This window comes from Anguilla anguilla, chromosome 9, assembly GCF_013347855.1.
Source record: "Anguilla anguilla isolate fAngAng1 chromosome 9, fAngAng1.pri, whole genome shotgun sequence".
In the NCBI taxonomy this organism is placed as follows: domain Eukaryota; kingdom Metazoa; phylum Chordata; class Actinopteri; order Anguilliformes; family Anguillidae; genus Anguilla; species Anguilla anguilla.
Window position 1 is genome coordinate 16,558,157 of NC_049209.1, and position 17,216 is coordinate 16,575,372.

Consider the following 17,216-nt stretch of genomic DNA (forward strand, 5'->3'; position numbering starts at 1 on the left):
TATGTTCACGACTCGCATTCGTGGTATTTGCCGAAACGTACAGCTCTTGCTAAATGTCACCGCCTGCCGATTTACTTATTTTCCCCGTGATTCAGCATGTAAACAAGTGCGAATCCGCAATAGCTGCGACCACACTCGCGCATGCATCAATGTGTGCATGAATCAGCGCACACACCCTCACACAAACACGTGACCTCTTCCATGCCAAATTTCAGCCTCCTGTGGTCCACAAAAAGTGGGGTGGGACACTTTTTGTGGACCAACCGACCAACCAACCGACAGACAGAGCTATAGAGCTGCAGTCGCAGCTAAAAAGCAACTAAAATAACAGCATAACCACGAAGGCCACACGATTAAATCATAATGCTCAGGCTGAAATTATGTACAAGAATCCAGAATGCACGGTACAGCATACAGAGGAAGAAACCGTTTATTTCAATGTGACAAAATAATGGTTGTGACCAAGTGGCTTAAAATAGATCGACATCAGTACTTTTATTACATGGGTTATTCACATTCAAGTATTTTCTTAGTCTGTATGGACTCTCGTTGAACCTAAAGAGACCAACTGTGTGGTCCCTGTCCCCAGAAACCTCTCCTGGCAGATGATTATTGTTAAATGCTTGAGTGCGTACTCAGGCTGATGACTTGCATATGAGCAAGAGCAAATCGGGACTTATTCGCACCCAAATAGATCAGACAAAACATATTTTAAAGGTACCTTTTTATTAAAAGACATACTTTAATTACAATAGGCAAAACAGTACATGGAGATGTTAGAAAAAAAAAACACGTAAGAACAATGAAGCTAATTGCATAGAATGATTAGCAAACCACACATGTGGAACGGACCCCAGACACAAGCATGTTTCCAATCAGTTGAGATTATGATTTTAGGGCCTAGGCCTATTGTTCGAATCTCCTTTCCCACCTCCTCCCCATGCCCCACCCATTACTGCTAGGCTAGAAAAATACATTTCTATGGGCATCCGACATTCAAAGCCATTCAATAAATCCGTTACAAATGTAACCATGGCCACTGAGATACTAGGACCATTTAAATAATAAATAGAAAATGAAGGCAGATTAATGCAATACGTTTGTCCATTTGCCACACAGAAAACATTCACAATATATACTTAAATGATGTTCTAAAGGCTATCTGAAGTATACTTATTCAGATGACAGCTTGCACAGCTCAGCTTAAGACTCCAGTGACATCTGAGGACAGAGCAAGGAAATGTGAAGACAGTAATGACACATCGAGAATTGCTTATCTTTTTAGGGCCAAATCACTTTACGCGTGATTGGTCGATCGCACAGCTCAGCATCACAGCACAACTCGTCGCATAATTCACAGAGTCGAATGCAGCTTTGTTTGAAGTTTTGAAGTTAGCTCACAGTGGTACGCCATACTGCCAATACCGCCATTGTCGAAACCGAACTGTTTGTCACACAAAATGATCGCTCGCTACGCGTTAAAATGCCAAAGTCCACTACTCCTAAATTGAAGGAGTAACAAAAAAATGAAGAAAAATAAACAAACAAATGAAAAGCTTAAAAGTGACTTATTGCATTGAACTGCTACCGTTACAGCTTTTGCTTGTGATGCTCTGCAGCAGGCTTAGACTACATGTTGAAAACGTTTCACAGTGTTCGTAACTTGATTGCCTATGAAAACCGCGTGAACCTGTTTTATTATTTCTGTCCTCTTGCCCATCAGCAGCCAGGATTCTGTAGCCTGCTGTCGTCCAACACCATTACCGCCATCGTTCCGCCCACAGTTAAGTTCGACTCCTCTTACACTCTGTCATTCCAATGAAAACCTGTTAATTTAGAACCAAGTGCTTTAATGTCACCGATAGTGTAAAAGCTTGCCGAGTGAGCGGTTTCCTATACGTGCTGCCACCATTTCCTTCCTGTTGTCTTATAGGTCTTGTATGAACTCAAACGAAAGGGAGGCACTTTGTCTATGGTACCTGACGTTCTGCTCTGAGACATGCATCTGGCTTGGAAGCCTCGTGCTGACAGCCAGGGGGACAAAACGGCCGTCGCGAGAAAATCAAACATCTGAACAAAGAACACTCGCTTAAGGCAGAAGCCCAGGCAACTGAAGTGTCCTATAAGAGTGGGCTTCTTTTAGTACCAAACATACAGCATTTCAATACTTTAATGAAAAATAAATAAGCCATACCTTGGTGTGTGTGTATGTTATATATATATATATATATATATATATATATATATATATATACACACATACACACACACATATATATATGTTTTATCTCAGAGTATATATAGGGAAGCTATGAAAACTTGTTTGCATAAGAAAGTATGCATTTGCCATATATATTTATATACATACACGCACAACATAAATACATATGCCACATATATGTAATAAATCCTTTTCATTCGGCCTACTGATGGCACTGACAGCAACTCATAAAATTGTGACCTACTAGTGGAAGAAAATATTTCATAAAATATGTGACACAAGCAAGGAATACTGTACGTACACATGCAAATGATAGGATATACCGTCGAGAGAGAATAGAGGTTAATATTAAAGCTTTAACAGTACGTACGAGCTGAAGGTGCAACTTTCGAAGCCTCTTCAGTGCGCTCATCCCCACGAAAGACCTTCAAGATGGCCACAGATCCATCGAAAGTCTTAGGCAGCCAAGACAAGCCGTCGTTTCCTCTACTGCATCCTTAATGTGGGGATGCCACCAATAAGAAACCAATCCACGTACTCCCAAAATAACAGACCGTACGAGGGAAAAGACCACGTGGCTTGGACCAAAAGCATTGGTCTCCTATTAAAATATGTGCATGCAAAAGTTTTTCAAATTGCCTTTCTCTTCAAGATCACAACAGCAGACCCTTGAAGTCCTCCACAGTATTGCGGGATCGAAGCAACTTGAAGATTTTTTTTTCCTTATCTTTTTCAATAATGAAAGCGGTCTCTTTTCCAGGAAGCAGTTCACAGTGTTCAGAGTACAAGAACAGCTCTACAATTTGGGTAATTCTGTTGTTTTTGTTTGCCTAATTTTCACTGACTGGTCTTCAGAAACAGCCCCTCAAAAAGCCACTCATCAGGACTGTGAACAGGCGAACACGTACGTGTCCAGAACCGTAGCTCAGACCTGGGCATTCCACCAACGTCCATGTTCAATCCCATCAATCCCGTCACCAGCCTCAACTCCTCAAACAGCAAGCACCGTTTACCGGTCCGGAAACCTTTTCAATTCTGTCTTCCTGTCTTTGCCCTCTCCACCATTAATCTCTGCACATGTGCAAATGCATCTGAAAGATCAGTTAAGACCCCAGCTTGGATTTTTTTTTGTGGGGTGGGGGGGTGGGGGGTGTCCTTACAAGGGCTGGAGGGGGGTTACTATGTTGTGGAAACTGCCAGCAGCTTTCAGCAATCCAGCAAACACACCAAAGATAAGCAAGCGCGCTCACACGTGTGATATACAGTTGTGTTTGTGCACAACTGTGCATCTCACACACACATACATACAAACAGACACCCACACGCACTCACAGCACTTAGAAGTTGGCATCTTCCCATGCACAGTCATTCTTTTGTTTGGCCAGCTTCCTGACCATTCGCTCCAGCTCCTTGCGTGATTTCTGCTCCTCCTCGAGACACTGCTTCATTCTCTTATTCTCCTGAGGGCAGAGAGCAGACATTGCTCAGGAAGTGGTGTCATCACCTCCTCCCACCTCCCTTCTCACCAACAAACCTCCAAGATGAGACCAGTGATATGCCAATTATGACCATAAGAGCTGCTGAGTAAAGCCATGCTGCAGGTTCAGCTCCTATCTAGAACACCGCTGTAGTAGGTTTTGGGAAAGGTATTCAAAGCTTTTGGAAATATCCAACTGCAACAAATATGCAAAATACAACCAATGCAAGTCACCCCAGTTAGGGAGATTTGATAAGCATATAGATGATAAATAACACTAACATCTATCTCAGCTAATGTGGTTTAAATACGATGAGAAATAGCTTTCTCTCGAACTTGGGCTTGAACTTCCACCCACATACAGGCCACTTACCTTTTTTAATTCGTGGACCTCATCCTTTAAAGCGTATACTGCATCCACAAGGCTCCTGTGGGGGACACTTTGTTTAAAGACATGCTTACTCCCAAATTTACATCAAAGCAATTTATAGGATTGATCTATGAAGAAAATAACCCATTCTGAACAAACAAAAAAAAAAACTTGACTGGAAAATGAAAACTGTACAGCATTTTAAACAAGCATATAGACCCATTTTCAGTGAGCATGGCAGGATGCATGTGCAAAAAAAAAAAAGAAGTCATATCAATGTGAAGACTCCAGTTAGCTCTAGCAAACTCAAAGCGTGTTCTTTTCAATTCCATGAATAGACAACTAAACTTTAATTTGTAAAGGATCATCAGGACTTCTGCACCAAGTATTTTAGTTCTTTATCTACACAAGGCCGAGAGGGCAATGTGAACAAACTCAGTCTCAGCAATGGCATTAAGTTGCCAGACCTGTATTCATTCCTGTCTGACCAGTGGGCTGATGACCCAATAAAGTAGCCCAGCCATCAGCGGCCTGACATATACGTATATCTGATTGAGAAACAAGAGCACATACAAAAGTAAAGCTAAAAGCATAAAGGTCAGCAGACACCTACATGTACCGGATATTAAATACCATTGCCCTGTTCTTTTCAGCCAGCCAATGGGACACAAGACTAACCAGCACATGAAATGGGTCGCAGTGAACAAGACTGAACTAAGCCCACATCCTGAAGGCAAACTCTACAAGACATTAGTTTGTACTGTACAAGATGGTTTCTCATGGTTTGTCAGCTTGTGACATCTAAAAACATTGTGATTTGCAAACTGATCGAGATGCAAAAATCCACAAACCACCATCTAAAATTAACTGGACGGAGGAGGCCACTGAAAATGGCCCCGTTCGCAGTGTGCATTTCATATGACGCGAACACATTGAGCTCTGCTAATCAGAAACATTCGTCAGAGAAATTTAGTAACATTCGAGAGCATTATTAACATAGCTACCCAAATAGCGTGATTCAGTCCTGCAGGCTTATTTAGCTAGCCAACCTGCTTGCCTTGTTAGCAACGGATTGAATTTCAGTTATTATTATGTTATTCATTATGGCAACGGACTTAAAAGCGCAAACTGAAAGATGCAACTGCGGAAGGACACTGCCAACTAAGCAAGCAGTTTAGAAAGCTTTGCACAAGCATCTACTAATTTGACATGTGATGTGACATGCGTGAAGTGAACTAAAACTGGGCGTGTGTCAGACCTGATTCAAATATTTTTCTATGCTTTACTGATCTTGTCTGGTGTATTGGAACCAATGAAATGCTCTTAAAAAGTGAAAACCCCGCCTTCTGGTCATATTGGCAGGCTCAGTTACACCAGGCAAGATCAATAGCGCACAGAAAAGTATTTGAATCCAAAACAAATACGTATTTCACCCAGGTCTGGTGCGTGTTGTCGAACGCATTTCTCATCTGCCGTACTTCTCCTCGATTATGGTCTGTCCGTTGCTCCTCAGTTCCTCCACGATGATCTTCTCCTCCTCGGGCAGGAGCACCTGCGGGACGCCCTCTTTCCGAACCGCTGCGGACAGAACGGACTGAGCTGAGCGAGAGCGCGGGCCTCGTCTTACACACACACAGCCACACCGCCTGCCTCACCTGACCCTGCTTGCCCCACACGCAACCACAATGTTCTTCCCCTCTTCCTCAAACATGTGTCAATGTTCCCCATGCACGTTCTACCACAACAAAAACATTTCTTAACCATTAACATGCAATTGACATAAATACACATTCCAACCGCAGCTAGCTGCTTATGCAGATCAGTATTTGTGACCCTTATTTGACCTTGATTTCTTCGTACTTGTGGCACACAGCAACAAAAATGGGCAACAAAAACCATATCAATTTCACTTTTAACTTAAAATCTAGAATGCAGAATGTATTTTCAGCTTTTAGATGAGGTGAACGTTAGGCGTGTGTACACGCGATGCTTTTGTTTTGTTGAGCAACACGCTGAAGAGGCGCCGGGGAGGATAAGAAAGTATTTTCTTCTCCCCGAAGACGCATCCGGTTGACATTCTAGCCGCCACTGTGCTGACACGCGAGTTTCAGGGCGCGTAGTGAGTGTCAGCCGTGTTTCACGGCCGTTTCAATTCATGTGGTAAGAGCCGTTTGGATCACTGTGCCTTAGAGGCGCGATCTGCCACACTCTGGGCAAAGCCATTAGCACAGGTGTAGTCTTAGAGAAAACAGCTAAATGTGACTGCCTTCAAACACAATCCCCACAAAATGTAAAACAAATGCACATAAATATTCTCTTAGAGCAAAGATCAGTAAATGCGTGTCATGCTCACCAGTTAGTATTTCTTGGCTAATAGTCCGCCTCTGTAGAATACAGCGTAAAGCCATAGCAGACTCTTCTGCACAGTGGACACACTCTCCACTCACCTGTGGTGGACTGGTGGAAGCTGGCCCCCGTGCAGTAGGCCTCAATGACCTTCAGGATCTGTGCGTCCTCCTCCAGAGCGGCTGTGCCTGTGAAACACACACACACGCGCAGGCACACGTGCACGTGCACACACACACACATGCTCTGAATTCACTTACTCACAAAATAACATATGTCAAACCATTCATAAAAGTGCTACACATTCCCCAAGAAGCGTTACTCCAATGATAATACAAACTGTTTTTCCAACCTAGAAAAGGCACAACAGTGAAGAAACTAGATTGGATGGCAGAGTAACAGGAAACCAGCAGAGCACCATGTAAAGCAGTGTGAAGTACCCCGCGGAGACAACCTGGGTTCTTCGAACTCAAAACCCACATCGGTAAAGCCAAAAACTCAATGTGTTACAATCAACACCTTCTTGGGATTCCTTTTCTTTTAACAGGCTTGGCAGTGTTTTGTTCAGAACAGGCTGGGGGTAACTTCTGACTCACTTTTCCTCAGAAGGAACTCGTCATCTGATGGTTTTCTTTCAGGTTTTCTCTTCTGGAGGAACTTTGTGATGGGACGAGGGCTTTTGCTGCAGTCCTGTAAAAGCCACACGTTGTGGTTGGAGGTGCGTGGGGGCAGGGAGAACAGGGGTAACATGCAGATTCTTTAGTAACCAAAACAACACAACAAGGACTAGTTCAGTTTCAGTACAGGAAACTCAGCATCTGAGGCCACTTCCGCTAAATTTGCTTCCCACACTCCCCAGTGATTCTCTAGAAGGCAAGCATTTTCACAGCTTTTTTTTTCTTTTTACATTTACTGAAACGATGCCGAGGAAAAAGTTGAACGATGGAACAAATTCCAAGTCCAACTTCACAGAGTACTGAGGGAAACAGTCCCCTTTTTTCCCCACAAAAAAAAAGGCTAAAGCGGTCAAATTGGTCCAAATGAAACCAAAGCTTTACCCACCATCCGATGACGAGCGTAAGGTTGCGATAAGCGCTAGTTATTCGGGAGCTTGCAGGTGGGTAAAGCTTTGACTTCCCCCTGTCCAAAGCAAGCATGGCTGGAAGCCTGGGAGGGAGACTGCATGGTCACATGGTCTTCTGGCCAAACAGAATCAACGAAACATGTCAAAATGCGGATGCAGTAGTTTCACTTGGGCACTGTGGAAGATTATTGCAGTTTATCTGGAAAAAGAAACTGCGACTTGAACTAGTGCAGTTAACAGACACGCCTTTTCAAAACAAACAAACGGTTATTAGGGGTATGCATCTACCGGGCAGCTTCTCATGCAAGACAAGAGCAACTGAGGTAACTGAAGTGGAATGACATTTACACAGGGAACAGGCAAGCCCTGTGCAAGCCGTATGTTGCACACGCGCGCGCGCGCGCACACAAACACACAACGTACACACACACACATACTGCAAAAGGCCATCTAATGGCTATACCATGACTCCTCTCCTATGCAGTTTCTGCAAGACATCTCACATGTGCTCAACAACCTCAGCAGAAACCCACTGAAAATATGTGAATACTTCATATGCCCTGATCTGCTTAGCAATAATTTATGATGAACACAACAGTCAACTTCCTGTAAATCCTACCCTAGATTATCCCAGATGAAACAGACACTTAAGACTGCAGACTCGGCATACTGCATGTGACGTAACAAAGCTGGCTTCCACTCCACAATATACAGGAATACACAAATTGGCACTTCAAGACATTACAATATTTTACACTTCTGTGAAGTCCATATATTTCCAATATGCTACCATCGGTATAATAATAAAACAAACTCAGATGTTAAATGACTCCCATGCAAGACCAGTGTTCAATTCATATAAAATAGTTATTATGTAAAATGATAGCCTTGGCTGTCTATTGGGATGGTCCGCAGTCCTTTGATAAAAGTCTTAGCGGCCGTGTAACGCAGTACAGGCAGTCCTCAACCGCAACAGTGTTTGCACCTATGGCCATCTAAGCATCCACAGCTCTACAACCTGGTGATGCATAAACCTCCATACTGCGCATCACCCAGGCAGTCTGCTCCCTGCAGCACTCCAGCAGCGGGCACCACACAAATGAATGCAAAGTATCAGCTGAACGAACGGCGCAAACCGATACTTGTGTGCAACTGAGACCAGTGGTCGCCTTAACACGGGGTTCTGCGTTTTTTTACGCAGTAAAAAAAGTGAACCAAAACGCAGCGGGAAAAAATTCATAGCGTTTAAAAAATGCAGATATTCCACGGTCTTTTTAAAAATGACAACTCAAACTGTAAAGTTTGAGGACTCAAACGACAACAAAATCACCACTCCTGTTTCTCTGAACCAATCACCTTTCGGTGTCTGACATTAGTGTTGTTTATTGATCATAACATTTACACATCCATAGCACTGCGAGATTCAAAGAGAAAGCACTTAATTTGAACAAAAGCTCAAAAACGACAAGTCACACAGCTAGCGTGCCCGGCAGGTGTAAATTAAAACATAAATCACTCCTAGGGTTTTTAATATTATGAGTCTGTGGTGAAAATGAGTTCTGAAAACCAAAACATTATTTGCATCTTATTTCATCCCGCTTCTGTTACAAGTGTCATAATAAAATTATGAATGACATGCATTTACTGCACAGGGTTTTCCCCACATTGACATGTCTTAGACGGGCCACCTAATTGTTTTTTCACACCGCCTCAGCTGGCTATTGGAGTAATCCTATAGCCAGCTAAAACCAGGACTCCATATAAAACGAGATGTGGAAACCTGATTTCATAAAAAGTCAGAACTGTCATATATTTTGCACGAATGCAATATAAATGCTATATATCATTAAGCATGATGCTCCGGAATGCAGCGTGTAACAGCAGCTCTACTGGACTCTGCTTTTCAGCAGAACCTTTGAGGTACTATGATGGCCGATTCAGACCCAAAAAAAAACTGATGACCTGAGTTAACTCATCCACTGCTTTAATTGATCGGTTGCTGCGCTACTCAAGTTCTGCATCACAATGAGAGCCAGCAGACCCTGCGGCTGTCCGTGTCCAGGAGTGAGGACTGCTGGCTCACAGACATGCTTTCCATAGCATTTCAACTTCCATCCATGTTCACTTTCCTTTTTCTGCAGGTCACAGGGTGGAGACAAACTGGTGGCCCTATCTCATGATATATCCCTGCCCTATCAGTACTTTCGCCCACGTGTTCCACACCATGATCAATTGTCCAGTCCTAAGGTACACACTCATGAACTGCTCGTGATTGATATGTTAATGCACGCTCGTGCACACAGCCACTCACGGGAACACAAGAGCACTTATTTCATTTGGTCAGAAACTCTCCCTTCAAAAAAATGTATCCATTATTTTAAAATGACAGACGGAATGGCAAAAAGGAGTCTCGAGTCTGACCCATATTTTATTTATACACAACCTCCAAATCAGCATCCATTTTGAGCACATCTGATAACGCACTTGCGCGCACACACAAGAATGAACGCAATCACCCCACTTCATTTCCTGTCTAACTGTGTGCCTAAATAACGGTCGAATCGGCAGCCTGACTGACTGCAGGAGCAGGAGGGGGGGGGGGGGGGCGGTGTAAGACCTCGTTTCACCCCGCCGTTTGAGTCATGTGACAAGGAAAAGCTGAGGGGTGATGGGTCATGTATTTTACTGCGCATCTGGAGAGTCCTACAACAGCCTCTCTTTTCGTGTGTGGAGGAAAGGAGACAAGCCCGACGAGGAACAAGCAGCAGGACGAGACCGGGGGAGGGGAAAAGAGGGAGCGAGAGAGGGAAGGAGAGAGAGCTCACTGAGGAACAAGAAAAGCATGCCGCTTCAGCATAAGGCAAGCACAGACACACACAGAGGTCTAGCCTTACCTTCAGGATATAAGACATCCTCTACAGAGGCCAGTATGGAGAGAAAGAGAAGAAGTGCATAAGAGAAACGGTAAAAAAGGATCTGGTGATCTTCACATACAGTCAACATTTCAGTGCCATTCCCACAGCCTTCCCCTTGGGGGAGACCCTCTGCGTCCCATAGTGCAATGCAGAGCGCTGACTCCCCCCACACTGCTGGAGGCTAGCCCTCACTGTCACGTGAGAGGGCAAAAGCAACAGAAGGGCTCTATCTGCTCAGCACCTGGAGGCGGGGCCATACAGCCTGGAGATGCAAATGTAATGGCTACTGTGACATCACAATAGCGAGCCACCAGTGCATCTTCAGCAAATCTCATGAATACAGGAAGCCAATCGGAATTCCCTTCTAATAGTCATGTATGACAAAGGTTATTTCGCCTCAGTATGGCGAAGGAGCCCAGTATGAACTAGAAAATCAAAAAACACAACACCTCCCAAATCCACCAGAGAGTCAATGTATTGGTAAGGCAAGAGAAAATAGAACAACTCTTGGAGGAAAATGGATGACAACTTTGGAGGAATCAGTCACGATAGAACACACACTGAATGAAGATTAGTAACAAAAAAGAAATATTGTGACAGTTTTTTCCTCCATAAAGTGCCCAAGTTCTCATATATGAGTCAAATTATACATTTTGCTGTTCACAAACTAACCAAACAAAAAAATAGTAAAATGATGATGAAATAAATAAGAGGCCCATTCTACAGGCTACCCCTGACTGGCCCTTTTAATTATGAATTTTGCATTCAGCTTCTCCAACATCATTATCAGAAAGGGCGTGTCCAGTTCAGGGGCTGCTGCAGCGCTCAGCAGGAACCTTGATCATTTCAGCCAGAGATGACAGATTACAGCTCATGTCTTATGTTCCCTCAGAAAATGTGAGGGGGAGGGGTAAAAGTGTGTCACACTCACACAGGATAATTAATGTGGGAAGACTTTCATCAAAGATGCTAAAAGCCACAGAGTAAAGTCAAGACAGTCGAGCCACAGAACCCACAAGGCCAGCGTCACACTGTGTCTTTCTGGGGGGTCTTTAAAGCCCAGAGGCGTAGGCCTGGGAAGCGGTGAGCACGGCTCAGTGCAGCAGCAGTGTGCATGTTTAAATGGCCACTACTGCCATACATGGGGGGGGGGGGGGGTGGGGGTATAGCAGCATATATGAGAGAGAGTGTGGAGACAACGTAGACTTCAAAGTATAAATGGTGACTACAGGAGCTGGAAAGAATTTGCCATTTGTTGGCTCTGTTTTAAACAAATTGGCAGCATTTTCATTCCATTCGGTGCTAAATGTATCTGATCAGTTGTGACACAATCAATCCAGCTGCATTCTATTCAGTTCAATCTATTCAGTTTGTAACGGACTCCTGGCAGGTGTGAGGGTAATGGCCACCCACCTCCTTGTACCCCAGCGCTGCGGACGGCTTCAGAGGGGGCGCGGGTCTCAGGCAGCTCAGAGACCAGGGCTTGGCGGTTTTGGGGGGCTCCAGGGGGCCCCGGCCGCTGATGGGAGAGGTGAAGCCCTGGGACACGGTCTGGTGGCTCGGGGTGGTGACCGCAGGCTTGCCGTCCGCATTCTGGGGACGAGGAAACGCGGGGGGGGGCGTGGTCAAAAAGCATGCAGTCGGTTCAGCTGCACTTAAACTCCATTAAGGGAGGATGTGGGACACGAGGTTTTACAGCAGGGGTTCAGGTCCTGAACTTCCACAGTGTCTGCAGGTATTTATGGTCTCCTTTCAATCAGCAGCCAATCCAGGCCCCGAAAACAAGGGTGTGCGGACCTTTTGTCCAATCAACAGCTTAAATGAACCACTGGTGCTGAAATGCACCAGAAAGTAGCAGACACTACAGCCTGGCCCAGATTCCCACTCTTCTGTTCTGAAGGCTCTTTTATACTCGGGGGTCGTTTGGTTAGGTCTGGAGAGCTGTACCTTGCTGATGGTTCCCACAGGGCTTCCTCCTTTGGTCAGAGTGGGTAGGTGCTCGAACCACTCTTGCAGCTCCTGCTGGCTGCTGCAGAACACCGTGATCCGCTCGATCATGCTTCCTGCAAGCCCACGCACACAAGCGCTCAGGATGGTCGCTACTTAAGATTGCAACAAAACACCACTGCCATAAGCCATTTGAAAACCTCAATGCCACTACCTCAGAAAGAAGCGTTAGACCAAGACAGAAATTACACGCGTAATCTTGGGAACACTGTAACTTCCTCATCAGATGAAGTCAGTCACATTAAACACTGCAGCGGCCTTTGACAAACGTTGACTCCTCCACCTTTAACTTAACATTGCCTGACTAGATCTGGTTCTCAAATATGTTCGAAGGGTCCAGAAACCAACCTGTGATTTCAAAGGCATTTTCTGCATCCTCTATCTGCCTGGTTACTGTTGTTCCGGTCAGCGGTAACCTTCCCTGTAGGAAGAGAGGTAGAAGGAAAGAACAAAAACAGAGACAAGAAAGAGAGAGAGAGAGAGAGAGAGACGGAGGGAGAGAAAGCGAAAGAGACAGATAGAAAGAGTGGTATTAATCAGGGATGGGATATTCGTGATAATATAATTATACATCTCAGTAAAAGAACATCACTAATTATTTAACCTCTTAGCGTATTGCCCCTAGTGGTGGGCACGCCCGCGTGCCTAGATTACTAAAGTCAAACATTCGGTGCTACTGCAACCAACGTGTGAGATGAAAACAGAAACGCGTTGTTTCAGTTTCATTAGTAGACGATACATGACAACTATGCCGAAAACGGAGTTTCGCAGCCCCACCATTGTCGCTCCGGTCGTTCATTTAACACGCACCCCCTCCCTGCAGTCTCATCTAAAAAACACCCCCCACCCTTGACATAATGGACAATATTGTCTATCCTGGCATTAATAAAAATATTCTTTCACCACTAAAAAATCGTATTCCGTCATAGCAGCAAGATAAACCCGACAATAGCCCTAAGATATGCCTATACAGCAGTGAAAACGCTGCTCACTCAATAACGAAATAAACGAGAAAAAGTTTTAAAAATGATACCATGTCATTCTACAGTCAATATCTGGGACTAAATATTGAATAAATATAAAACCTTACTGTTGGTTTTACGTGTAGAGATGTCCCTTTTGAGACTGCGTGGTCATATATTGTCTTGGACAATCCGTTTGGGAAATATAGGCGCATCTGTGACGCCTGGGTATCTTCCAAAATAGCTGTGCGTAACACCACACCTGTTGTTTACGGCGTCGTCGTCCTTTTTAGTACAGTCTGACTTGATTTACAATTCATTTATTCGGTAGGCGAGAGTATAAGCTTTCTAACGATGTATAACATGTCTAATTCTGCTTTTGGAATAGCGTTTTATAGGTCAGCGTAACAGAAAATATTCTTAGCATAGCATTCACTTACGCAATCACTCTGTTAGCAGACAAATACGATGCACCTAACGAAACGTGTTCAAGGATATTTCGTAATTTCTTGGAAAATACTATTATTATTGAGGACTTCTGAACATAGCTAAACCATATGTTTGCTGATAGACCTAGCTGACATCGTTTTCTGGAGCAAAACAGAAGCGAATAGAACAATATCATTGATACCGTCTCTGTCTCTATCTACTGAACATAGAGGAGATTTCATCATTGCTATGTAAGTATTACCGTTCAAAATATTTCGGTTATATACGTTATTTTTGAAATTGAGTATCTTTAAATAGGTTAGTGGTGTTATATAATGTAAATATTTTACACTGTAATGTAAGCGTTAGACGGAAGTGTAATAGTTTTTGTGAAGCATGCAACAGTGATGACGTCATAGCTGGAACATTGCCAAAACGTGGTGGACGGGTGAAAATTGTTTTCATGTTGTCTCATCCCCATACAAGAAAACATACGAGAGTACAGAGTATAGAAATACACACGAGTTAATTATTACACATTTAGGTACTGTACCGCATTGTGTGACAATGTTTTTGCATTATTTTTTAAATCTGATAGCAATGTTTCATCTTAAACCCTCATAAGGGGCTCATTTATATGCTTTATAATGGACAAAAAGCATTTTATTCAATTTTGGAGAGATTTTGGATATGTTTCTGGACACCTAGCTATTTTAGACCACTGTACTGACTGAAAGCTTGTAATTCCCATTTGAAAATTATGCAACAGTGATTTTCTTGAGTCAAAACAGTTGATTTGTAGTGAAATACATGGATATGTTATGATTTACAGCAATGCATAATTTAGACATTTTGGATAGATTTGGAGATGCTGGGTACACTGCTTAGTTTTTGCTTCATACATCTATAGTAGTTCTACATATCCACCCTTAGATTTTATGAACTTGTGGTCAAGAAGTTTTTGACCTAGCACATGTATAGTTTAACCTCCTGCATATATTCAATCTCGCAGTATTTCATTGCGAACTTAAAAAGTGCAAATTTATTTTGGATTTTTTGTCAAAACAATTGCATTTGTGGCACTTTATTTCTTCCGAAATTATGAATATAAACTAATCTGTGTTAGTATTGTAAATTGTACAAATGTCTTGCTTCATTTAAGCCATTTTTCAAGTCTCTGTGGTGTTCACGTCTGGAGTTATAAACCTTTAAATAGGGTACCCCCTAAATGGGCAAGGATTGGCAAAATTTGGCTTGTGCCTTAAGAGGTTAATAGTCATAAATTAATACCACAGTCATCACCAAAATAAAAAGGCTATTACACCTTAGCGTTGGCTAACTGCCTGTAAAAGAAACGAAGAGTAATAACCAGCTACAGGTGAGCACTTCTTATTCTCTGACATGAGGAACAGAGATGCACAGAAAGTTTGTCCATAGACATTTAAATTTCACCATGCAAGTGAGATAGTTTTCCTTAAAGGAATGCAGAGGTTCACCTTTCACCAAAAGTAGCTTGCTTTCTTTGAAAGCAGGCCAAAATGTTCACATTTACTTCAATAAGCTATATCTTATTTGTGAGTTCCGTTATTTTGTTAAATCTAGTTGTTGGAATGGCCAAAATGTTAACGTTTTTACATAACAGTATGTGTAACAATAAAACGTGTTTTTGAAACGGATGTTTTCCGACTGGTATGAGTGAGCATTTTTAAGTTTGAATGTGACTTGGGGGATGTAGTTTATTGAGAGTGTAGTTGAGGGAAGCTGCTGGTCTGCATACCTGGTAAATGAAGCCGCTCATGCGCGGGCTGGCAGACAGCATTACGAGGACACTGGGAAACAGCATCAAGTAACGCTCCTCTTTATCCTGCACAAAACACACACACACACACACACGCACATGTACAAACACACGCGCACACACACACACAAACATATGTTACAGTAAAGGCCTTCATTTCAGTTTTGTTTTAAGCGTGGATGTAGTTCTGTTGAGCTTTTTGCAAAAAAAATAAGCATAAGAAAATTTTAATACCTGAATAAAATCTAGAAAATAAAATGAGCCTTTGGAACAGTGAAGGGCTTTTTCCACTTCATTTTTTAGATTAGCTTTTGTTTTGTTACCAAACGCCTGATTTAATACGCCTCTACTGCTCATTAAAGCCCACTACTCAGAAATGTTCCAACTAAGATATATTAAGGTTTCCAAAAACATTAGCTTCACCATTAGGCTTTATGCAAGATAAGAGTCAAAAATGCCAGCGGCTGAATGGAAACCTCTTTCATCCCACAACCTTCTCAAAGGCGTTTTATATACTCAGAACTTCCGAATGAGGTAACATTTACATGCCTGACCAAAGTCACTGCAAGCCGCACGAGTGATAAGACACACTGTTCTTTCTGCTTTTCACAAGAAGTGCAGTTTGGTGATTACAGACTGTGCAGTCTGGTTAAGCATGCGGCGGGTATCGATTCGTGATAAGAAGCGAGTCGCAAAATCAAAGGAATGATCTGTGCAAAAAGCACAGTGGCTTGTTGCAGCAGCGTATCACAACGGTTAGGAACCGAGTTGCTGTAGGTTCAGACCCAAGGTGGGGGGGGGGGCACTGCTGTTGTACCCAAGGTACTTTACCTGAATTGCTTCAGTAAATATCCAGCTGCATAAAATGGACTGCATGTAAAAACAATGTATGCTGTGAAAGTCGCTCTGGATAATGCCTGTAATGTAATGTAATGTAATGCAATGTAATGCAGGTATGTGGCAAGCCAACCAAAAAGTCACCAGAGCGAACACTCCTCCCCACGTACACACAGATCTGCACTGACGTCCCAGTGGGTCTACTTGACTAAATCGGACTGATGCTTGGTGGGCGCCGAGCGACGCCCGTCCTCTAACCCGACTCCCGACCCCTGACCCCAGGGCGCACCCCCCCCCCCCTCCTCACCTCGCTGGCCCCGTTCTGCATGTGAACGTGCGACATGTAGATGACCCCGCCCAGGGACTTCATGCTCTCGCCCTCCCAGCCGCGCACGGGCTCCGACAGGATCTGCAGCTCCAGGTTCTTGCGCTTGCGCAGGTCCTGGCACTGCACCTGCGGGCAGGGGGAGACAGCGCGCCACCGTCAAAACTGGCACACAGTGAGCCACTTGCTCAAGTCACATGCTGCACCAGTGGTGACATACTGCAACACACCATACGCCTATCTGCAGTCGTCAACATAAGAAGCTTTGGTGAATGTTCATTCGGTGCTTACGATGAAGCTATGTAGTGCTTATGAGCTCTTATGAAGGACCAAAGAACCATAGATTACCACGTCGTCAAACCTGCAACCAGGGAGCTATAGCAAATGGAAAGTGATTGTGAGCAAGGACAGAAACTCCTCCGAGAGCACATTTTATCTGTCTTCA

At 43.6% G+C, this 17,216-nt stretch overlaps 1 protein-coding gene across 2 annotated transcripts in view; it reads right to left on the reverse strand.

Annotated features, from left to right (window-relative positions):
• Positions 1 to 2,423: 2,423 nt before the first annotated feature.
• Positions 2,424 to 17,216, reverse strand: part of arhgef6 (Rac/Cdc42 guanine nucleotide exchange factor (GEF) 6) — a 37,071-nt gene continuing 22,278 nt past the window's right edge. Inside the window, exons 12-22 of one of the 2 annotated variants that reach the window (XM_035434245.1) lie at positions 16,754 to 16,900; positions 15,589 to 15,675; positions 12,769 to 12,841; positions 12,361 to 12,476; positions 11,827 to 12,006; positions 10,393 to 10,413; positions 7,011 to 7,104; positions 6,516 to 6,602; positions 5,547 to 5,646; positions 4,072 to 4,126; positions 2,424 to 3,681 (exon numbers count right to left, since the gene is read on the reverse strand). In XM_035434245.1, the coding sequence (XP_035290136.1) occupies positions 3,559 to 3,681; positions 4,072 to 4,126; positions 5,547 to 5,646; positions 6,516 to 6,602; positions 7,011 to 7,104; positions 10,393 to 10,413; positions 11,827 to 12,006; positions 12,361 to 12,476; positions 12,769 to 12,841; positions 15,589 to 15,675; positions 16,754 to 16,900 (1,083 nt within the window). In that variant the 3' untranslated portion in view covers positions 2,424 to 3,558. The remainder of the gene's footprint in view (positions 3,682 to 4,071; positions 4,127 to 5,546; positions 5,647 to 6,515; positions 6,603 to 7,010; positions 7,105 to 10,392; positions 10,414 to 11,826; positions 12,007 to 12,360; positions 12,477 to 12,768; positions 12,842 to 15,588; positions 15,676 to 16,753; positions 16,901 to 17,216) is intronic. The other variant, XM_035434246.1, reaches the window with a different exon arrangement.